This window comes from Lepisosteus platostomus, chromosome 13 (genome assembly GCF_059453375.1).
Source record: "Lepisosteus platostomus isolate fLepPlt1 chromosome 13, fLepPlt1.hap1, whole genome shotgun sequence".
Lineage (NCBI taxonomy): Eukaryota > Metazoa > Chordata > Actinopteri > Semionotiformes > Lepisosteidae > Lepisosteus > Lepisosteus platostomus.
In genome coordinates, this window is record NC_142623.1 from 18,852,559 (window position 1) to 18,876,406 (window position 23,848).

General features: G+C 39.2%; 2 protein-coding genes across 2 annotated transcripts in view; one reads left to right on the plus strand and one right to left on the minus strand.

The window, feature by feature from the left end:
• cyp4f3 (cytochrome P450, family 4, subfamily F, polypeptide 3) overlaps positions 1-3,259 on the minus strand; it is a 36,818-nt gene extending 33,559 nt beyond the window's left edge. Inside the window, exon 1 of the mRNA XM_088603716.1 lies at positions 2,341-3,259. The gene's annotated coding sequence lies outside the window, so the exon portion shown is untranslated. The remainder of the gene's footprint in view (positions 1-2,340) is intronic.
• Positions 3,260-10,101: 6,842 nt separating this feature from the next.
• Positions 10,102-23,848, plus strand: part of syde1 (synapse defective Rho GTPase homolog 1) — a 42,053-nt gene continuing 28,306 nt past the window's right edge. The window contains exon 1 of the mRNA XM_088603727.1: positions 10,102-10,518. Coding sequence (XP_088459853.1) covers positions 10,434-10,518 — 85 coding nt within the window. The 5' untranslated portion in view covers positions 10,102-10,433. The remainder of the gene's footprint in view (positions 10,519-23,848) is intronic.

Below are 23,848 nucleotides of genomic sequence, written 5' to 3' on the forward strand. Positions count from 1 at the left end.
CTTATCTTATTTGATCAATAATTTGCAAGAGTTCTTAAATTCTTTAAAAAATATATTATTCATGAATATACAGTATCAGTGCAGAATTATTAGGTTGTGGATCTCCAGGACCAAGGTTGGAGATCCCTGTGTTACAGAAACAAATGCACCCACTCAATCAGAAACAATTGTGTTACTTCCTCCTTCCCTAATGTAACTTGACATGTCTCTTGCCTTTTAAATTTTCCTCACCTGTGCACTGAGCTAGACTTGATTACACTGATGTTGAGTCTCCCTATCCCCCCACTATATCACCTTCTCTGTTTATTGAACTTGATTTGCGGTTGTCATTTCCACACCGGTTCCTAACTATAATTTGAAAGATAAAACCATCCAGAACTCAACATGAAGATTTATATACCAATGTAATTTTTTCCTATTTATTTGTTGAATTTGTTTTTCAAATTTGCCATTTAAACTAGAAGAACAATTTCCTAACAACAACTCAAATACAGTTTAGAGGAAAATTCAGGAAATGACCAACTACAAGGAAAAAGATTCTGCCACCTTACTGAATGACGACCCCATTCTCCAAGATAAACCAGTTTTATGCTTGCTTTGAAAAACCTGATGTGAAGGCTTCCTCATTACCTTAACTGTCGTCTACCCCTCTGCCTCCTCCATTTTCTATCCATACTGATGAAGTAAGAGCAATCTTCACAAAACCAAATAAAAGAAAAGCCACAGGCCCAGACAATTTGTTAGCTGCAGCCCTCGGGGATTGTACTGATCAACTGGCTCCTGTGTTTACCAACATTTATAATATTTAACTTTTTCAACTGAAAGTCCCTAATGGTTTTAAAATATGTACTATACTGTAATACCTAAATCTCCAAAAATATCTTGCCTCAACGATTACAGACCAGTTGCTCTGACTTCGGTGGCTATGAAAGCCTTTGAGTGTTTAGTATTTAAGCACCTCAAGCACTTCACATTTCTCCTGCTGGATCCTCACCAGTTTGCCTACAGGGCCAACAGGTCTGTTTGTGACGCCATTAACCTGACTCTCTATTGTATACTCCAGCATTAGGAGAAGCCGAATTCCTATGTCTTCATCCTTTTATTGGATTTCAGCTCAGCATTTAATACCATTAATCCACATAAATTATTCAGTAAACTGATGGACTTGAACATCAACCCTGCTATGTGTCATTGAATTTTTTACTTTTTAACTCATTACTAACAGACTGTCAGGGTGAATAACAGGACATCTTGCCCTCTGCCTCTCAGCATAGGTGCTCCCCAAGGCTGTGTCCTATCCCCATGGCTCTTTTCCCTTTTCACAAACAACCTCACATCTTGGGATGACTCTGTCAAGATTTTCAAATATGCAGATGACACTGCCATTGTTGGTCTCATCTCAAATAATGATGAGACTTGTTACCGAAAGCAGATTGATTTGGGAACAGCCTGGTGTTTGGACAACGATCTCCTACTCAACATTTCTAAAACCAAGGAAATTATCATTGCCTTCTGACACATCCAGAACAGGAAACTTTCAATTTTCATTAAAGACTTTCCTATAGACACCATAAACTCATTTAAATTTCTGGGCACATACATAAACAGTGTTCTTAAATGGAGAACCAACACTGACCACATAGTCAAGAAAGCACAGCAGAGGATGTATTTTGTTAGGCAACTCAAAAAATACACTGAACCGGCAACTTCTTCTTCAATTCTACACAGCCAAAACCCAAAGTGTTCTGACAACCTCTATTACAGTTTGGTAAGGGAGCTTGGATAACTACTCAAAAGGCAAACTGGAAAGGATTGTGTCCAAAGCCGGAAAAAAATGTTGGCTGTGAACTCCCTTCCATTTCATCTCTCTACTCAAGTTGCACCTCCAATCATGTAAAATGTTGTTTACATTTGTAAGTGACGATGTTTGTCTTCTGTCCTATTTCAATTTTTACTGTATATGTTGTATTTATGTTTCATCTAAGTTCTTGCTGTCCAGAAAGCAAATTCCACCAACTATTGTTGTGTGGCAATAAAGAAAGTGGATATCCGATTAAAGACGTCCCCAATTACTGCACATGATAAGTATTGCTTTAGGGTAAGAAATTAAAATTATATAATATCCACATATCGTAAATCTTAAACTTTGCCTTGATAGAGTAATCATCCACAGAACCAGTAGGTGTTACGGTATTTTCACGAGTAAACGAATAATATACCACAATGTGTCATAGCTTTTTAGAAAGCGATTAATGTAAAACATTTTAACAACCGTTCAAGGCAGACTGATCAGGAAAGTGTTTTCGTTTTCTAGGTAAAAGACGGCGTTAGAATCCTTACCTGCGTTTGCCTATCGACTGGTGATTCTGTGCAGACTAGCTTTCGAAATATAAGAGTGAATGGTGGCTGTGGCTATTTGTACACCACGTAAATTCTCCACCTCCTGTGTTGTGACAGAAAAGACACAGCGACTTCACGTAGCTTTTACATTAATGTTGCCATCGCAGTCATAACCTGAACTTACCACCCTGCATTAAAGCTTTGGTAAATAATTTATCAAATACTACAGGAACAGTCCGGTATTGATTATATGATTTACGTCAAAAACTCTTATAACACGGGTCCCGTATTTAAAACGCTACTTGGTGATTTCCTTGTGACATCTAGAAACGGCTGCATTGGGGCTCTCCATATCCACGGTTGTAGACCTCCGCACTAGGTCATGCCATTGAGCCTGGAATATCTTTTTTCCCAATTTCTTCCGTTTTCTCAGTGACGCGGTGTTTCCTCAACAGGTAGTGGCACTGTATCCAGGTGTCAAAGAGTATCCAGCTCTGCTCTGCCCAAATGCGCTCCTGTAACTTTCGAGTTCAGTCTCCTATTTACACAAACATAAATTATGACAGACCTGACTTCCAACTTTCGGTATAACTTTATTTCTACCCCGTAAAAGTTAGCTTAATGGGGTGATGAACTTTGCATTCCTGAACACTTGAGAATGGTATAAACAGCTAGACTCGTGTTATGACTCCCCCGATGACCCCCTGTGCAGCGACCTGCTGACAAAAATAGGCTGCTTTTCTCATCCATCTCCTATTGGATTTAAAATACGAGGAAAAATCGTTAACAATATAGTGGATAATTATTTATAGGGCAGTGTGTTAAGCTTCTTATACACGTCGCGATTTAAAAAAAGACGGTATATAAAACGCACAGGACTCTGAGAATTACTATCTCGAAAACCTGAAAAAATCATGAAACTTGAAAAAATCGTGTAAATCAGATGAGCTATTTTAACGTAACCCGCTCTGCCCTAAAACGCAGTCTTGTTCTTTACTGCGCACAATTTTGTTAGGTGAAGTTTTTCTGGTTAAATGCTTCCGCTTTGTGGTGATTAGCTGAACTACAACAGGAGCGTTCTGTACACAGCGGATGAACAAGAACTGCTTTTTTAGTGACATAGCCACTACTGATAATAGTCACAAGAACGTGTGATTCGGACAGATGTGAAAATATTAAGCAAACTGTGGTTTAGATCAATTACTCGCGTCTGCTGGAAACCTATACAGTATATACGTTGACGATTGCAATCTTCCCTTTTACAATCTGTAGCATATAAATACAATTCTTGAGGTTGTGTTTGTATATCGTATATATTGTTCAGATCGAGTAGAGGCTGTGGAAATTTCCACAAGTCGTGGTCTTTAAAATGCATTTGGTTTGAAGGCGTTCTGTGCTTCCATTGCGAAGATATGGACAAAAGAATATTCGTGCTTGGTCACAAAAATGTAATAAAAACGAAAAAGTAAAGGCTGAGAAAGCATTCACAATGTACTTTATACACAAAACAAGTATTCTCGCAACCCTAAGAGGTTTCGTGTAAAAGCTACAGGCGTGCCAAAATCGTTTTCGAACTTCAAGCTAACTTTACCCCGGTCCCCTCATAAATGTGCATGCGCTTTACTAAACTAAGTCCTTTCACTCGCTGGCACGAAAGTCCCGTGCGTTTACAGAAAAAAATAACAGCAATTATAGAACAGACCCCGGTTATGAGGGGTACAGATTTCCAAGGGGAACTGAATTGGACACGCCAATGCTGCCGCCTGCTGGTGAAGATTGTGAATGGCATGCTTTAGTAGGAGCAAGCACAGCCTTAAAACCACCTTCAATTTTTTTACCTGAAGTCTAAGATTAACTGTACAGATCTTAGACGTATACTCTAACTGGAATTAAGTGTGTTGTTTTCAAACCGTCTCCTGCGTCAAGGAGCAGACATGGTGTTGGGATTAGTTCCAAGACACTAAAATGAATTATATTTTTATTGTCTGCTTTAATTTTCCTATTTAGACAATACCTTCCAGAAAATAGTTTTTGTGGAAAAAATTCACGATTGTTTTTCTGGGTTGCACTAGTGTTATCAGTTAACCTGTACGCAGAATAAACAAAAAATCTGTACAACATTTACAGCCCATTAGCGAAATACTAGCACATCCCTATTAAAAAAACTATACGGACCCGTGAGAAACGCTAGGCTCTGGTAATCAACAAGTGACAAATACAGGAAAAAAGCCATTTTAAACATCACATTTCTAATATATTAATTTAAAGTATTGGTTTCGCTAACACAGTGTTGGTATTTTTTTACTGGTTTGATTGAAAATGTAAAATCTTAGCTCCGTCTTCTTAAAAGCGTCTGACAAAAAAGTGCGCATAATTCCGAAATTTTGTGGAGATTTCTTTGAAGGATAATTTGTATACGTGTTTCGTAAATTAAATCAGAAAGGCATTATGAATTGAATAAAGCTTTGCAAAGCAATATTCTATTAAAGAGCCAGATTTGAAATTTAAGAGCATAAAATACATACAGTAGGAGCAGAGGCTATTCTGCACCTTTATTTCGTATGATTGCAGTCGTTTCTTAACAGAAGCCAGCATATCAGCTTCAACATCATCACTGGGTAGCTTGTTCTATACTCCCACAACCCTTTGTGTAAAAAATTAACCTATTCTCTATTTTGAACACACGTTTCTGTAGTTCCTAGTCATTTTATTGGTTCATGTTTCACTGTTACTATGTCAAAACGTCTGTTGTGTTGACGTTGTCAATGCTTTTGAGCATTTTTAATGTTTAAATTAAGTTCCCTCATAGTCTTTCCTGTTTAAGATGGTTCCTTTAGCCTATCAATGCAGGAGGTTAATTTGAGACCAGTAGTTCTTTTCTGGGTTGAGTCTATCCAAACATCCATTTTCTAATTGCTTCTTCCTATTTAGAGTTGCAGAGGAGTCTAAGGCACAAGATTGGGTACACCCTGGACAGGACGCCAGTCCATCGCAGGGCACGCACAGACACAAACCAGGGCCAGTTTTCCCATAAGCCAATTAACCTACCAGTATACCTTTGGCCTTTGGGAGGAAATCAGACCCAGAGGAAACATAGGGAGAACATACAAACTTCATGCAAATAGTTCTCTGGAATTAAACCTACAGTATGGCCCTAGCTCTGTGAGGCAGCAATGCTATCCACAACACCACCATGCTGCCCTGAACTAATTCAAGAGCAGTTTTTTATTTTGTATCATAATGACCAAAATTGTACATAATGTTCTAAATGAAGTCTTACAATGGGCAAGTAAAATTAACACCCCTTTAGAAAAGATAAGATCACTTTTATTGGGCATATACAATTTCTTGCATTAGGAGTTTGTCTTTTCACATACACTAGCTTGCTCTCCATGAGACACACAGACAGGGAGAGAAGCTTGGGGTCAGAGCCCAGGGTCAGCCATTGTATAGCACCCTTGGAGCAGTCAGGGTTAAGGGCCTTGCTCAGGGGCCCAACAGAGTAGGATTCCTCTGGCAGCCATAGGATTTGAACCAGCATCCTTCCAGCCACGGCACAGATCCTTAGCCACAGAGCCACCACTCTGCCCCTTTACTGCTATTCAGTTCTTTTAACTACACAGTACAGTATAATCTATCACTTTTGTATTGCTTCCCTATATTGTACATCTATAAAAACACCTACTGTACAGTAGGCCTTTTTCATACAGTATGTAGCTTTTTCAGCCCTGTATTTTCCATCTTATGGTATCTTCTACCTGCATGTAAAACTCTGTACGTGACTTAATTAAATGTCATCTGCACGACATGAAGTGGTTGTTTTTCAACTCCTGAATCTTGTATAATTATTTTAAATTTCTTTTGTTGGTTCTGTGACGCATGCTAATTCTATTTTTTTGGTATCACTTGTGAATTTAACTAATTTACTATGTAAACCAAATTCTATATCATTGGTCAGAATACTGATAACTATTATTCCTAATTATAAGTCTCTGTAGCACTATGCTGATTACATCAGTCCAGTTTGAGTATCATCCCATATCTGTACTCTGTTTTGGACGACCTCTTTTTTACCTACCTTTAATTTAAGAATTAATCTTTTATGGGGAAATTTATTAAAAGCATTCAGAAAATCTTAAAATCGTACACTATGTTCTGTTTGTCTATATGTATATATATATATCATTTTCTTTAGTCCAGATACAGTACTGTAATAGTTGATCATCAGTCCTCGGAGATTTAAGTGTAAGTATAACAATTGTCTCTGTCATTCCAGTACTATTTAACATAAAACTTTCCTCAGACCGAGACATATCCTCAGTCCCAGCCAATTTCTTCTTTGGGAGTGAAATTTGTTCAATTCATCAACTATTTTCATGTCATCTTTTGAAAGTTAACTAGATTCCAAGGCTCGTACTGTACGTTCAACAAATCTAATACCAAATACGTTACGCATCAACTGTAAGTTGTGGTTCTTATTGCAAAGAAAATACATTTAAAAATGAAATGTAAATGAAGTATTTCCAACCAACACGTACATTTAATGAAATATTTTTTTTTCGATAGAGTAACATATTGTACAGCCAAATCTCCAGATGTAGCGGCAGTCCTGTCCTTCAGTCCCGACGCTGGCGTCAGGTTAGTACAAAAAGCTTCCCGTTAACGGACACCGCGCCAGTCAGAACATCCTGTCATTACAGACGAATACTGTATTATTGAGCGAGCCTTCCCCTCCTGGCAAAGTCGCCTGTTTGAGCTGTTGGCCGCTGCTACTTGGAATTGTCTCACCCTCTGTTTAGGGAAGTTGTCCAGTATTGTCAGTTCATCGGGGAGGAAGTTGCGCATATTTTTAGTGATTGAGGAGGATGTGTGAATTGCCGCCTTGTGGTCTAGTATTTTAGGTTTACAACCCACACCTGGCTGTGTGAGAAGACAAATTTGGCAACAAACAGGAAACTTTTTTTTTTGCGCGTCGTTTTCAATTATATGGTTGAACACTTTTTCAGACAAGGTGGTACAGCATATTAATTCGCCTTTCTGTCTTTCCACTTCGCCTCTTTTTACTTAACTATGAGATCTACTTAACACATCAACCTAGAGCCAAATGCAATTGTCAAATGTGAGGTTCCTAGCACCTTTTGTAGCTATAATGTACTGTACAAGTCAACGTCATTTCTGTTTTCACTGTTTGCTGCGTCTGGACTGTGTTTTATGTCGCACGTATCGCGTAGTTTTTAATGTTCTTTAGTATTCCGGAAAAGTACTTTTGTGGGAAATCCGCTTTTTTTTCTGTTAAGTTTATTGAGCGTTAATGCGTTTTCTATGTGTGTCAGATTCGTCTCTATCAGTCCTCCCCAAGAACTGTGAACTCTTGCTTAATACTCTTGCTCATCTCCTAACTGCTGATCCTTTCACTGAGAGTTCCCAAGACTGAGAATGACCTCCGTCTATTCTGCGTTTTGCTCTAGCTAACTTCTAGCTAACTTCTTAATCTGATTACTGAGTTTTTCATTCTGTGCGTATTTTTAAAAATTTGCTTTTCTCTCTTGAAAGGTTGGATGGGATTTTGAATTGGAAGCAGCCCTACAGCCGACAGAGTTTCTACCTATTCAATTATGCTGCCTGAATCGTGACCAGCTGTACTGTACCTCTCCTGAAGGAAAAAAAACAACAACAATTATTGTTGAAGTGGTTCAGACAGTGATCGAAACTCGTCACCTTTTAGAAGAGCTGTTAAATTAACAATAAGGGTGGACACGTTTGAGGAGGGGTGGCACTGGTTGGTGCTAGGACCTCGATCTGAGGTGCTATCTGCGTGGAGTTTGTATTCTTAACGTGTTCATGTGGCTGTCCTCCGGGTGCTCTGGTTTCCTCCTGCAGTCCAAAAAAACAGTAGTAGATTAAGTGACTTCTGAGAAAATGCTCTGACTTGTCTTTCTTTGTTTCTGTGTATACCCTGTGATGGAGTGGAGTCCTGTCCAGGAATTCCCTTTATGCCCTTTGCTTCCCCGGATTCCCTTTGGAAGAAGGGGTTTGAAATTGAATGGATGGAAGTTTGAGGAGAAAGGTCTTACTTCAACATTGTGCATTTACAGGTGTTTCTGAAACTTGGGATTGAGTGTAGAATCAAGTAAACCAACAGTCTGAACCGGCACAGGGATCAATGTAAGGTGTAAACTGGAACTGGTGTTTTAGAAGCTGGGTGGAATAAAAATCAGCAGACCCAGGGGTGCCTTACTAGGTTTGAGAACTACTGCACTAAAGAGAAGGAAGAAAATATGCTGTCTAAATAAAGGCATAAAGGAAGACATTTTACGTCTAAGCGGTTGGTCCCTGGTATAAAAACGTTTGAGAAACACTGATGTAAGAAACCTGTGATAAAATCTTAAAGTTTAATTAGGTTGCAGGAAGCTCTTTGCACCCATTAGTGAGGCCCATAATTAACAAGGACACCTGCATTTGGGCTGCGTGGGTGAGACTTTATTCCGCCCACGACAAAAAAAAATATCACTTGAAAATTGTCACCCCACTTATTTTTTACATCTCGTCCTTTGAAAATCCTTTTTTGCTCAGTTATCCTTTTCAGTAAAGCACATGCAGCATCGCGGTAAGCCTGGCCTGGAGATACATCCCAGAAAGACCAGAATACGTTTTTGCTTTCATACCGGGAGGGAGGAATAATACGGGCGCTGAGCTTCCCGGCTGGATAAGGGAGGTCCGCTCCTATACGTGAAAAACTTTGGGATTTTAAGGAATGAAAAGCAATATATACTGTACAGTATATACAGTAAATAGAAAAAAAAGAAGGGATTGTTAGGGCTGTGCTATTTCACATTAAGGTGTACTCTATATACGTAACGGATATATATATACCTTATATATAAGATTGTGCTGCATTGTGTGAAAGAACGTTTAACACGTTCAACATGTTTAACGCGAGTTTTGCAATAGAGGCAATATTGTCAGCTGTAAAATACAACAGCAGCGCCCCACCCATATTTGTCCTATGGCCCGGGGACTGGTTTAAAGGTAAATGGGTTAAGCCAAATCGTATGAGCCAAATCGTCAATAAACATTCTCATGCACATCTAATTCTTGGGCGTCGTTATTGATTTTAAGCTGTCTCCTCTCTCCTACTCTTTTGCGTTTTAGACACAGTCTTTTTAGTCTTTTCTCTGTCCTCAGGTTTTGAATTTGTATTTAATTCTTTTAAAATATTGGTCAAATTGTGTAACAGTATCTATTCTAACAGTGAAACGGACGGTTACCGTTTTTGTCACTGCAACGTTTTAAATGTTTTTAATCAAATCGGAACTACAGTAGTGTCCTGCCTGAATGCTCTGCCTGCTGTATATTATGTTGCTACAGATAAAAAGCGAGATGCTAGTTTTTGTTTACTTAGCATTCTCTGGGCCAGGGATGATGCTGTTTTAAAAATTTAAATCCATATTAAACATAGTGCTGGGTGTTGTAAAAATAATAACATGTTCCAATAACCAAAAGTTTTTGTTATATGGAGGAAAACTTAGTAATGTATTTAGAAATGTTCATAAATGTAACGGTTCTGCAGACAGTATTTATGTTAATGCAGGAAAGCTTCTAATGACAAAAGTTTATTTAGCATCATTCTTCGTATCCGCCCCCACATCATGTAAATGAGTACGAGGTTCTCGGATAATACGCTATTTGCATGCGGACGAGATGCTGCTTTTTCCTGATCTAATGTGTTAATCCATCTAATCACAATCTTCACATGATTTTGTCCTCTGTTCCAGAAGATGGCAGAAGAACGGCTATATTTAACAAAAGAAAAAAAGGTGAAATCGCTTTTATGATGTGGATTTCTTAAATACGAAAATCAGAGAAAACTACAAGTCCCAGAAGCCCTACATCGGCCTCCTCCGCTCAAAAAAAAAAAGCTTTTGGGAAAGAATCCCTGGAATTTGTTTCCTGTGAAACCTAGCCAGAGAAATTGAGTTGCAAAGCGATGGAGGCGGACCGTGCTGCTGTTTGTGTTGAAGGAGCGGGGTCCGGCATGGGGCTTCATCGGATCGCCGTCCCAGTTTAGAACGCCAGGGTCCCCCAACTCAGCCATGGCAGAGCCCTTACTTAGAAAGACTTTCTCCAGGCTGCGGGGCAAGGACAGATTCCGGAGGAAAACGGACCCTAAACTTGGAGGTAAGGATGCGAATTTCTAAGGGGCTTTTGTGGTTTTCTTCTTAACTGCATTAGAATAAACTTTTTTTTCGTGAGACAAATGAAGTGCACGGCACAACATTTTTATTTTGATTAATTTCTACTATGAATAAATTAAAATATAATGCGCTCTGTGATTAAAAGATATAATCCTGATATTTAAATTAAAAAGTTGTTGCAGCGTTACAATAGATTTTTTGCTTATTTGCTCATATACGCATATGCTTGCCTTTCTGCAAATATATCGTACTGTTTGCTCTTTCAGTTAATGATTGAACACTTCGCGGTGGAGTAGCATTGAGAAATACTACTGTAGATCATTTCGCAGGGCAGAAATTATGTGAAAGAAATATTTTCTTTTAGTCTGTTTCTGACTTTCAGTATTACTGTATGTAAGTTAACATAGTTTTTCACGGAAAACAGGATAAGGTCTCGTAAGGGAGGGCACCGTTAGACAGGAATCGAGAACTCCAACTTAAAACGCGTTTGTGCGCAAATATGCGTTTTACATAACTATCCCATTCATGAGCCAGAACCGCTAATCTGTCAGGGAGGGGCCGTGTCACCCTAGGGATTCTGTCCAGTTGAGCTGGGGCGCGGCCTGTCAACAAGGGAATTATTCCCAACGCTGGAGCGGAGTACCCCTTTCGGGTCAGAAAGTATCGTTACGCCCCTAGCCGCCTGTGTGCTGAGAGGCACACGACAGCTCAATGACAGCTACCCACAGTCCGCTCACCTTTGGTGTAAACATCCTAAGTACACAGCAGCGCTGAAAGGAGTTCTGTGCGCAATTAGAAAACGGAAGGCTTCGTGTTTGCAAGCGTATTGACTAATGAACAGCTACTTCATCGCTTTTTTTTAACTTCTGTCTACAAAGGAGTCCAGACGTTGGAAAAAAGTTTTCCACAGCAATATAAATTAAACAGCCATTGCTTAAGATTTATGCGGCTTTGTTTAACGTGGTTTTAATTTGGAATGATTAATCCGGCACCATTAATTTCGTTATATATGAACTCGCACGGGGAAAAAGTTTATATAACCAAAAGATACAGAACCAGATTATAATTTATGGCTGTATTGTTTGTCAGACATCGCAATGCATGCCGATTTACGGAATTGTAAAACTGATTATAGATAGACGAGGTTACAAATTTACATTTCGAAATTGAAAAAAAGAAACCCACAAATACTATTTACTTTTCTATAACTTTTTATATCTAATTATATACATTTCTCTCTGTTTAACATTATTTGTTGTGGAATAGAAATATATTAATATTAGTTTGTACAGTACCTAAACTTTTCAGTCACGTTTTTTTATGCATTTCCCAAAGTTGAAACGAGCTAAAGATAATTATTTTAACTTCACATTGTCTTAGGATCTATAAATGTAAAGCTTCTCAATGGTATGAGTCTGCAATTTGCTTTTCCTTACAACTGCCCAACAATTCTAGGAAGGAGTCTTTACAATTTTTTTTTTACTTTAATGGAACAGTTGTATAACCTGTAGAATTCAGCACATAGGAAACGCAACAAGGGAATTATCTTCCAAGATTACTTGATTTAATTCAAAATAATAAAACAGTGAATATAGCATGTGCAAAAGTTTGGGCACTCAGTCAGTACTTATTAATTTCTCCACTAGCAGAAATCTATACTTGCTTTTTCAATTTTTTTCCCACTCTTCCTTGCTGAACTCTTCAAGCTCAGAATTAATATTACAGTAGGTCTTTTTGCGTGCACTGCGTGACTGATCTCCCCAAAGCTTTTCAATAATATTCATGTCTGGGGACTGTGAAGGCCATTCCAAAACCTTAATCTTTTATTCCTGTAAGTACTTCATGGTTGATTTCAGCTTCAGTTTCTTCAATAACTTTGGGATATTTGCTTCTAGAATTTGTTGATACTGTATTTAGTCCATTCTTCCTTCCACCCGCACAATACTTCCTGTGCCACTGGTTGCCACACAACCCCAAAGGAGAATAGATCCACCCCCATGCTTAACGGCTGGCAAGGTGTTCTTTTTTCAAAAACATTGCCCCTTTTTCTCCAAATGTATGTTCTGTGGTTGTGGCCAAAAAGTAAAATTTCATTTAATCAGTTCTATGGGTTCTGCTTTGCAAATCTGACCAGTTTTCGAGTAGAGCTATCAGAGGTTTTTCTGGGTCATCCAGATCTTGCCTTGGCTTCAACAGTTCCCTTTAACTCCCATTTCTTAATGATTGCAACTGCAGTCTCTGACAGTTGAAATTGCAAGCTGGAAGCATTTAAAGTCCTTTTTATAGTCTTCCCCTGCTTAGTAAGAGTAAATTATTTATATTTTCGAGTTCTTAGACAATTCTGGAGGAGCCCATGGTTATAGAAAGCAGTCAGAACAGCAGTCGGAACCTGAGTTGTTAGAAGGGTAGAGTATTTTTATAACCCCTAAACTTGTCTTTACCTGACTTACAGGTAATTGGCCTAATGAATCAATCAAGTTTTGGGGCCTTTGAAAAACAAAAACTAAAAAGTAGTAATGAACTGGAAGGGATCAACTGGAAGAGTGCCCAGTCTTTTGCACATGCCACATGCCACATTCACTTTTTATTTTTTTTGGACCTGTTAAAATAAACAAAAATAGTAAATGTGTATTATAATTTGCAGAAAGAGGTTTGGTTTAACTTTGTCCCATGTAGAGGTTGTGTCACCTTCTGTTCACTTTGAGATTCATTGAAACACAATTTAACCAGCTTTGCCCAAACCTTTGCACACAACTGTATATTCCGTTTAAAATGCACACATTGAGCCAATAGATATTTGGTCCCAGGACGTTGCTGTGTCCTGTTGAGAGGGATAGGACATTTGAGACTGGTGTCACCTCTTTAGAAGATAGCAGGTGTGAATAATTGTCCCTCGTTCTTAGTTTATCAGCTATTCATAGCCCATCCTGCTGACAGTGGAAGTGACTGTGATAGTGAAGTGCCAAAATGAATTCCAATAAGATCGAGTGAGTTCTTGGGCATGTTGGCACTGAGCTACTTACTCTGTATTAATAGGTGTTCTTTTTCATATTTGGAAGGTGATAGTGTGACAGGCCAGCAGTAATTAGAATAGGAGTTTCATTTGACTCTATTAGCTCTTTATTTTAGGACTCTATTGTGTGTCTAAGTAGGTTATCTGTGATCCATTATTGATGAATTATTTAATTGGTGAAGGTCAGAGAGCCACATTCTCTCATGGGTTTAATTTAGACTAGTTTAAACTATAGGTTTTTAGTTAAAGTTTGGATATGGAATTCACTGTAGTTGGTGAATTCCTACAGTAATAGTTGGTGTTGGTTTGGTAAGACTAGATCGGTATCTTAAAGAATTTTGTTATAATAAAGTGCAGCACAGTGGAGTAATGGTTTGAGTTGTCTTGTATTTCTGGGTCCCTGTGTTTAAATCCCAGCCTGGTAGCTGAGCAGAGTTTGCTTTCTCCCCATGTTCAAGTGGGTTTCCCTCTGCAATCCAAAGGCATAATGATAGGTTAACCGGCTCCTGGGAACTTTGGTCCTGTGTGGGTGTGTGCAGGTTTGTGTTTGTGTCTTTGAGTGCTCTGTGACAGACTGCCCATCCCATCCAGGGTGTATCCTTCCTTGCGCCCCTGCAACCTGGTATTATAATAATAATAAACCTTAATTTTTAAATTAAATTAAATTAATCTTTAAAGGCGGCTTCTCAAAGCGCTTAAATTATTGGATAGAGGGGTTCAAAAAATGTTTGGATGGATGTTGGACTGAAATCTCCTTATATTTTTCTTTCCATGGTGGTTTTTCTTATGTGCTCAGGTCACTTGCTGAGAGGTAGGAACGCCACAGAGGTACAAAATGAAGCCCCAGCTGCGTTGTACTGCCTCAGTCTAGTGGCTGTGGTCGTGTAGTACAGTACATTCAGTATCCTGATAGAATCCATAACCCCCCCTCCGCAGCTCAAAGAGTCAGAACAGACAGTAGGAGTGTAAAATGTAAATCATAAACACATTTATAATCTTTGCTGAAGATTATATGTACATTTTTAGAAACAGACTAAAAGTAAGTGTTGCTTATCAACGTCCTGTTCATCTTGGCCCAGGGGTTTTCTGCACTGGTCAAGGGTTACACTGCGTGGTCTGTCTGAACTCATTTACTTATTGAATCCTTTAATTGAACTACTTGCGTGAACTACATTTGTTACTGGTTGCAGCTCTTCAACTGTTAGTGTTACAAAAAAAAGCACTAACCTTGCAGCAGGATTTATAAAACATATTTAGATGGATTTTTATAAGTGGCCAGGCCTTTGGATTTTTTGGTTTTGTTTCTTGTTTCCACAGTGTGTGTTTCAAGAATGTACAATGCAAAAGTAGCCACCTCTGTGATGTATGTCACACGGGGTACCAAGACTGAAGGAACAGCTTGATAGCACAGCTTCCTGTTCTCCCTAATTTAAGGAGAATTTGGCTTTTTTCAGAACTGGAAATGAAATATCTGATGTAAGAGTCAAGAAGACAATAAGTGCTTTTGTAGTGCAAGATGAAGAGATCAGAGAATATAGCTCGTTCTCCCTTGAGGCTTCACCTCCTGGACTTGCGCTTACTTTATGCAATATCAGTTACAATGGTATTGCCATTAACTGTGATTGTGAAATACAGTAAGTGATATTCCATGTTTTCAGAAAGAAGCATCTTGCGATGTTTAATATGTGCAGAGCAGACACACTTGCTTGCTGTCCTTGTGCTAGGCATTGGTTTGCATCGTTCTGCTTCAGGCGAAACAAGAAACCCAAACCAGACATCACTAGTGGAAATTGTTGTATTGTTCACATAGAATAGGAAGCACTTCTTTACACAAAGTGTTTTGGAGGTATAGAACAAGCTATCCACCTATGGTTTTGTAGTTGATATCCTGGATACTGTTAAAAGGCTGGATTAGATCCTGAGCCTGGGATTTGGATTAGCTACTGAAAAAAGTTATTAGGTCTCCTCTCATTGGCAGATACAGTATGTTTTTAAAAATGGTTATATGCTTAATTTTCAATCATAACCTCATTTTCATTTAATAGAAGTCATTTGAAATTCTTCTAGGATCTGGGGATATGTTATTAATCAGTCACTTAAACTTTTGCTGCCATTTATACCACAGGCCATTTTACCAAAGTAAGCTGAAAGATCTTTGCTCGAGGGTATAATGGCAAGCTGCCTACTTGGAATTTGAACCTACAACTTTCCAGTTCCAAGTGCAGAACACTAACCATTGCTCCACACTGCTGCCTCTTGTGGCTAAAAAGAGTAGACACTCAGCACAAGCTTCTTGATAACTGGCACAGCCAGGCAGTCCTATCCTGTTAATTTTTAACTGTCCCTCTGTGCAGTCTGGCCATTATGTACATCACAAATGTTTGATTAGATGAAGGGTAGGCAGGGAGGTGAAGGAAAGTGGCAAGGATACCTAGAATAATTCATTAGTCAAGATGTGTCTGTTTAGTCTGCCGTGCCTGACTAAAGTCATAAGATGCCAAAGGTATGTCTGATTTCAGTGCTGCCCGTTCTATCTGAACATTGAACCTGCTTATGTTCGTTGAGGGGTCTAAGTGTGGTAATTTATTCCAGAGGATAAACACAGGCTGTGATTCATCAGTACACCCATAGAATCATCCTTCAATAGTCATTCATTGAGTTTGGTACAAAAGAAATATGCTGGCTACAGTAAAAAAAAAGTATTGTAGACTGATCTTGCATGAGAAAATAAAATCAAATAGTACATGTTTGTTTAGTGGAGACACAGTGGCACCATGGTTAGCATTGCTGCCTCACAGTACTGGGGCCCTGGGTTCTATTCCTGGGGTGCTGTCTGTGTGGAGTTTGTATGTTCTCCCCCATTCTTGTGGGTTTCCTTTAGGTGCTCTGGTTTCCTCCCACATTCCAAAGATGTACTGGTAATTGGCTTCTGGGAAAATGGCCCTGTTGCATGTGTGTACATGTCTGTGTCTGTCATGTGGTGGGCTGGCATCCTGGCCAGGATGGACCCTGCTTTGTGCCTGTTGCTTGCTGGGATAAGTTATGGCTTCCCTGTGACCCTGTACAGGATAAAGAGGTTAGGAAATGGGTGACTTAATTTTATGAAGTAGGTCGAAAATGGATGTATGGCTAAACAATGTTCAGTATTTCTTGGAAACATCTGTGTCTTGATCTTCTTGGAATGTTGAAATTTGCTCAGTCAGCTTCTTCCCGGATGAAACAGCATGATGGTCTCAACACTGTCATACTCAGTTTGTTCCATGATTCTATTGTGTGAAGAGCTAAAGAATTGCATTTCAAAAGAACTGCTTCATATACAGTACATCCCTCTTCTCTTGCTTTTTTGTTTAATCTTAAAGTTTGATGTAATGGAACTGGCCATAATGAGCTTAATTTGACAGTCTTAAAGTCATTTTCTTTTGAAGTGTTTTAATATTACGCAATTAGGGTTTGATGGTTCTGCTTTTAAGTGATACATTTGAAAAAACAATGCTTTAATGCCAGCTTTGTTTCAGTTTTATTTTTTACAGAAATAATCCTTGTGTTGTACAGAGATCTGGCTGATCTCATCTGTTTATGGCCCAATTGATTATTCTGGCTAGTTAAACTGGGGTGCAGTGTAGAGTTGAGAGTGGCAATATCCCGGCATGTTAAAGAATATGACAATTTTGTCAAAGAAAGCCTGAAGTTGTACATATCTTGCAGAGTTGTAATTTCTGTGGATTGCGGGAAAACTGCTTATCATGCCTCAAAATGTTGGAGCAGTTATAAATTAATCATTTTATTATTTTATTGTTTTTATTATATATTTGGCAACAGTGTGAGACAGAATTGCTTAATGGGTAACTGTCTTGTTTGCCCAGATGCTTCCAGGAGCATTAGGTTAAAATCCTAGTGCGGCACATTGATGCAGTGGTTTCCCAACCTGTGATCTATTTGCAGATTCCATGTATCTGTGTGGAGTTTACATGTTCTCCCTGTATTTGTGTGGGTTTTTTTCTGGGTGCCCTGGTTTCCTCCCTCAGTCCAAAAACATGTTGGTGCATTAAATTGCTTCTGGGAAAACTGGCTCTAGTGTGAGTGAATTTGTTTGTGTTGTAATAGTGTGGGTTTGCGTGGACTGCCTGAGCACTTCTTTTCCTTAGACAGGGAGCAAGCAGTGTGCCTATGTGTACTCGTATCGTAAGACAAGACTTCTTCGCTATATACAAAGAAGAGTCTTTCCACTAAAGGGAAAAATAATAGTTTAGTAGCCGTTTCGTTAGAACGCTAGTTCAGAGCTTGAACCCCGTCCGCTATCTCGTGGGGATGTTAAATAGCAAACCTGATGAGCCTCAGGTGCTGTAGCTGTGCATTCCCATGTACCACGGAGTAGGGAGTGCAGTGGGAGGTGTGCTCCACTGTCACAGTGTCTATGATATGTTGGTATCCCGACATATTGTATTGATTGTACCCTGCCTTGTGCCAGTTGCTTGCCAGAACAGCGTTCAGCTCGTGACCCTGAATTGGATGAAGCAGTTAGAAAATGAATGGATGGGTCTGTTTCACGCTGTAGTGAAAGTAATACCCACACAGGCGAGTCAATGGGAGAAGGACCGGTGAAATTGTTTGCCAAATCCCTAAAAATGGATGGATGAATGGATCGCAAAATGGGGATTGTAGTTGTAAACTTGTTGAAATATTAGTCTTTCCATTAGCAATTAGTTGCAATTTTTGTAGTAAAAAAGGTTGATGGATGTGACAGCGGTTTAATTGCAGAAAGCACCTGTTTATGCCAAATAATCATTCATCTGCCCTTTAACGGAGAGCTGCTAATTCTTGGTTGCAGCAACCCAGAACTTATTCCAGAAGCACAGGGAACAAAATGCCATTGTGTTACAGGACCCTCATTCACACTATTTTAGAGATGCCATCATATGTGGTGAGAACATGCAAACTCCAAATGGAACTTACCCCTTGACAGAATTGAACCCAGAGCCCAATAACTACAAGACAGCAGAATTAACTGCCATGAAACCCCCCAAACAGAACCAAGAATAAATCCAAAGTAAATCCAGCTCTATGTACGTACGCAATCAAAAGATCCCAAACTGCACAGGGACCTGATTTTGCACAGTCAACTGATTGATTAATTATTGATAAAGCACAGGCACCCCTTCAAATTTAGTTGGGTGGAAACTCAAATCAGATCTGGAAATGGGGTGTTATAATAACTTTGTCTCTGTTCTTAACTGATATAGTGCACATTTTTGTAAAGTTGTAGGGAAAAGTCTGCTTTGTAGTTGGAATTTGAGCACTCCCTCTGTTTTTGTTAGTGCAATCCAACTGTCAGAAGTTCTGGCAAGGGCAACAGATTGGACACCCGCTATACAACTGTTGCACTGGACAAATGTAAATCCTCAGTTAAAAAATTTTTAGCTGGTGAGCTTTTGGATTAGTATTTCAAAGATCTTTTGGGATCAAACAAGTGCTCTGTAGCTTACTAGAGATGTGCACTCTAGAGTTAATCAGTTGCTGAATTGATCAAAGATCTCCATTTATTAAAAGGATGTCTGTATTGATGATTGAGGGTGATTGATGAAACTTTTTGGATGGATACTCTTCAGACAAGAGCTGGCCACAGTGGGTCTATGGTAATCCCTAATATAACTCTGGTTTAGCAGTGAACCATGCTATGATGTCTGATTTTGTGAAGTGTTTTACATTTTTAAGAAACGCCCTCCTGCGTCTCTTTGAGAATCAGATTCTTTGCTTTTAAAAGGAAACTTAAAACACACCTTTTCACTGGGGTTTATGTTTGATCATTTTGTCATGTACTGTATGTTCTTATTTTATTTATTTTATAATTTATCATTATACACAGCATTTTGGGGTTTGGAAAGGAACTTTATAAATTAAAGTTGTTATTATTATTTGATGTGATTCTAAATCTCATTAATGGTTAATGTATCCGAGTGTTGTTTTTGAAGAATATGTTTTTTACATTGTTCTTACACCTAGGAAAAGTGTCCACTGCTTTTACAGAAGTCATGCCAATATAACCAGATTGAATGCTGTTGGGGAGCTACTAGCACAGTTTCGTAAGGAGCTAAATGCATTTTAATTTCAAACAGAAGAACAGTGTGTGTATGTATCAGTCCTTCTCGGGTTTGTTAGAGCCAGTGCTTTAGTCTCTTGTTCTTTTCCAGCTTCAAACTCCCAGATGTATTTCCTGATTACCATGGCTTTGTTACAAGTATTGTCGGAGTGATTCTCAATTACAGCAAGTCGTCATGGCAATTCAAATCTTCGTATGCTTGCTGCTATACTGTGCAAATATATTCATAATTCCTCTGTTCTCCTGCTCTACTGCTCTCTCCAACTTTCTTCTTTCTCTCTTTTAATCAGTCCTTCTCAGCTTTTTGCTCCCCTCCTACCCCTCCTCTTTAACTCCTCTATCCTGATTATGTCTAAAATAGGGAAAGTTACAAGCAGGCATGCGAGCACATAAACACTGGAAATTCACTGCACTTAACTGAGGCTTGGCAAAGATACAGTCAATGGCAAACAGCATTCCAGGGTCTACAGAAACGTCCTCAAGTAACCTCTGTATACTGGTATTCTGAAAGCCCCTCGCGTCACTTTTTCCATTTTTTTCCGTCTTGAAGTTCCCGGCTCTTCCTCTGCATTTATTTCCAAAAATTATTTGTGGATGAAGGGCCTCTTTCACTGCGGCACAGTGGCTCAGTGATTAGCATTACTGCCTCACAGTGCTGGGGTGCTGTCTTTGTGGAATCTGCATGTTCTCTCTATGCAAGGGATTTCCTCCAGGTGCTCCAGTTTCCTCCCATAGTCCAAAGACATACTGTCAAGTTAATTGGTACCTGGGAAAGTTTTGTGTGCCCTGCAGATAGACTGACGTCCCATCCAGGGTGTACCCTGCCTTGTGCCCATTGCTTGCCGAGACAGGCTCCAGCACCTCCATGGCCCTGAATTGGATAAAGCAGTTAGAAAATGAATGGATGGGTCTGGTGCGCCCCATAATGAAAGTAATGAGCTCTTATTACAAGAGAGTCGATGGGAAGACTTCAGAAATATTGCAGTAAGTTCACTGAGAGCTCTAGAACTTTTCCAAAGCAAATTAGCACATATGGGTTTAAATGGAAGTGGAATTCAAAACATAACAGTAAAATATGAATGGAAATAGAAAGCAGCAATCAAATGGTAAGTTTCATCCAAACCAAACCTTGGAAACCATTAACCTGAAAGGTAGACAGTAGAGAAGCTACCTCCAGCTGTGTCTTGGATTCACTGTCTCTCAGTTGAACTGTTATTCAACCTGTACTGTTTATAGAAAAACCTAGTGCCTGTTAACAGTGTCACAACCCTATTTGCTGTAGGCATTTTTAGATAAAACCATTAGGGACTAATTAATGTATACACACACCTGAATTAGGTTATGTTCTACCATTTGATGAGCCAGAGTACAGTAGTTTTGGATGATAGTAAATGAACAGGTAATTCATTTATTAGCCTCAGTGCCATCGAGTTTATAACTGTATATCGTCTTAAACAATGCCTTCAGTCAAACAAACAGATACAGCCCTTTGTGGTCTCTCTGAAGATTTTTTTATGGTTTTATGAGGCCTGACAATTTAACATAATCATTAATGACTTGAAATGCTGCATTAAAATTGACAATATCAGTTAGGAAAAATAATGACAAGGACGAGGCACCTATTATTGAGGTGGATAATGTGCTGCCTCTGGTCTTCTTGAAGCTGTTATACATCCAGGCAGCAGGGGGCTCCAGTTAAGTCTCTTTTTCCACTCCTTCATGTATGTTTTTTTTTCCATTTTTTTCTTTTTTCTTGCCATTTCCAAGCTTACTATTGCTGGAAACGTGCCTGTCAGTATGAATGATAATGACTTAAGCAGACTTGAAATAAGGAAATGTATATAAAATATATAGTAGGAGATGAAAAGGCACAGATAAGCCCCAAATTTAATTTAAATTTGACATAAAATCTCTCCTCTAAGAAAGGGTGATTACTGTATGTTTTGTGTCTTGGGATTGTTGCTTGGAGCCCTCTTGTATTATTATAGCAAGCCCACAAATAGAAATCTTTCAGAATTCTGGACTTTGTCTGTAGCATAAAGGCCTGCAGTATGCCTGCAGCTCATCTGTTATTTCTGTACGTTTTTCAGTTGTAATTAACAAAGGATTTCACTGGTGTGTACTCCATATAGCCGGGCAACTGAGATTGTGAGACCAGGCCTGTAGAAGCTGAAAGCATTTATTTTCTAATTTATTATTTATTTCCCTCCAAATTAAAGCCTTAGTCAAACTAAGGGCAGCACATTCTCTCAGCCTTGTCAGCCTCATGATCCCAGCGCAAAGTGAATTGCCTTATCAGTGTGTTTAAGAAGGCTGCCTTGGGCGGCCAGAGTTGAGCCATTTCAATGGGCGGCTTTATCTTGGTCTCCCTTTAGCATTTGAGTCTCTGAGACAGAGGCTGCTCTCTGTCTGTTATCCTGCTTCACAATGCTATAATTAGCAGTCTCTTCACAAAAGCCATGTTAAAACCCCCCAACTTCACTCATTCCATTAAAAAAGTCTATCAGAAACAAAAGAGCCTTGTATTCTTGGGATTTTGTACAGGCTGTTAAATTATAATGTGAACTGTTAAAGTTAAAATTAAAAAATATATATGACAAGAGTATACTGAAGATACTGCATTACTGTTCTTTTAGAATTATTTGGGTGGTCATTCAGTCCCAGACTTGGTCTGAAAACACTTGGGAATTCTGGGAACCATTGTAGGAATGTGTCTGATTTTCAATGGAATCTTTATGACTAAAAGACATAAAATTATAGTTCTTGAGTTATTCAGAACTCAAGAGAATTGGAAGAGACTGTACAGTACCTTTGTAAGGCCAGGGCTGTGCTCTCCTATGGTGTGGTTTTTTTACCATGATATGTACTGTAGCCTTTCAGAATACAAGAACCCCTCCAATCTGGCTTCCATCAACTTCAAAGCACAGAAACTTCCCTGATCAAAGTCACTAATGATCTTCTGATAGCTTCTGATTCTGGTTCTCTTTCTGTACTAATCCTTCTTGATCTAAGTTCTGCTTTTGACACTGTTGGCCATAACATCTTGAGACTATGTTTGGAGTTTCTGACACTGCTCTCAAATGATTCAAATCCTACCTCACTGATCGCTGTCACTTTGTCTCTCTTAATGGGTATAGGTCTGAATTTGGACTTGTTAAGTCTGGTGTTCCTCAAGGCTCAATACCGGGCCCCTTGCTCTTCAGCATTTACATATTTCCACTTGGTCAGCTTTTAAGATCACATGGCCTCAGCTACTGTATAATTTCTAAGCTGACGATACTCAAATATACATCCATACCTAACCTGACACTGATGTGGCTGTCTCTATTCTATCTAATTGCATCTCTGACATAAAAATTTGTATGACTCAAAATGTCCTTCATCTTAACTACGACAAGACTGAAGTTATGCTTATTGGCACCCCCCATCAACTTCGTAAAGCCAATCCCGTAACCCTATCCGTAGATGGTTCTGTAGTTGAGCTTCAATCTAAATTGAAAAACCTTGGGGGTTATATTCGATTCTGGCTTAACATTCGACCCACATGTGCAGCATATTGTCAAAACATCTTTTTTTCACCTCAGAAATATCGCTAGAATGCACCCTATGCTATCACTAACTGTAGATGAAAAGCTGATCAACACATTTGTGTTCTCTCGAATTGACTACTGAAATGCTCTACTCTCTGGGGTATCTGAAACTACTTTGAACAAACTGCAGTATGTCCAAAATTCAGCATCCAGAATCCTGACGAGGTCTAGTGCAAATGATCACATTACTCCTATCCTGGAGTCCTTGCAATGGCTTCCTGTCAAATTCTGTGTAGACTTAAAAATCTGCATGCACACCTACAAGGGTCTGCACGGCTTGGCACCTCAGTACCTGTCTGAACTATTATCGCCCTACTTCCCACCTCGCAACCTTCGCTCTTCTAATTCTGGTCTCCTTTCTGTCCCTCAAGCCCATCTACAGTGTATGGGTGACAGGGCCTTCTCCTGTTATGCCCCCAAGCTCTGGAACTCTCTGCCCAAGGAAATCAGAGAGTCACCTTCTCTAAACTCCTTCAAATCCAGACTCAAAATCTTCTTCTTTAGAAATGCCTTTACTTAACTGGTTCCATTCTTCAACCCTCTGCTTTTCTTTGTACCACCTTCCATGGTCTCCACTGTATATTGTAATTGCGTTTTATCTTGTGTATTCTTT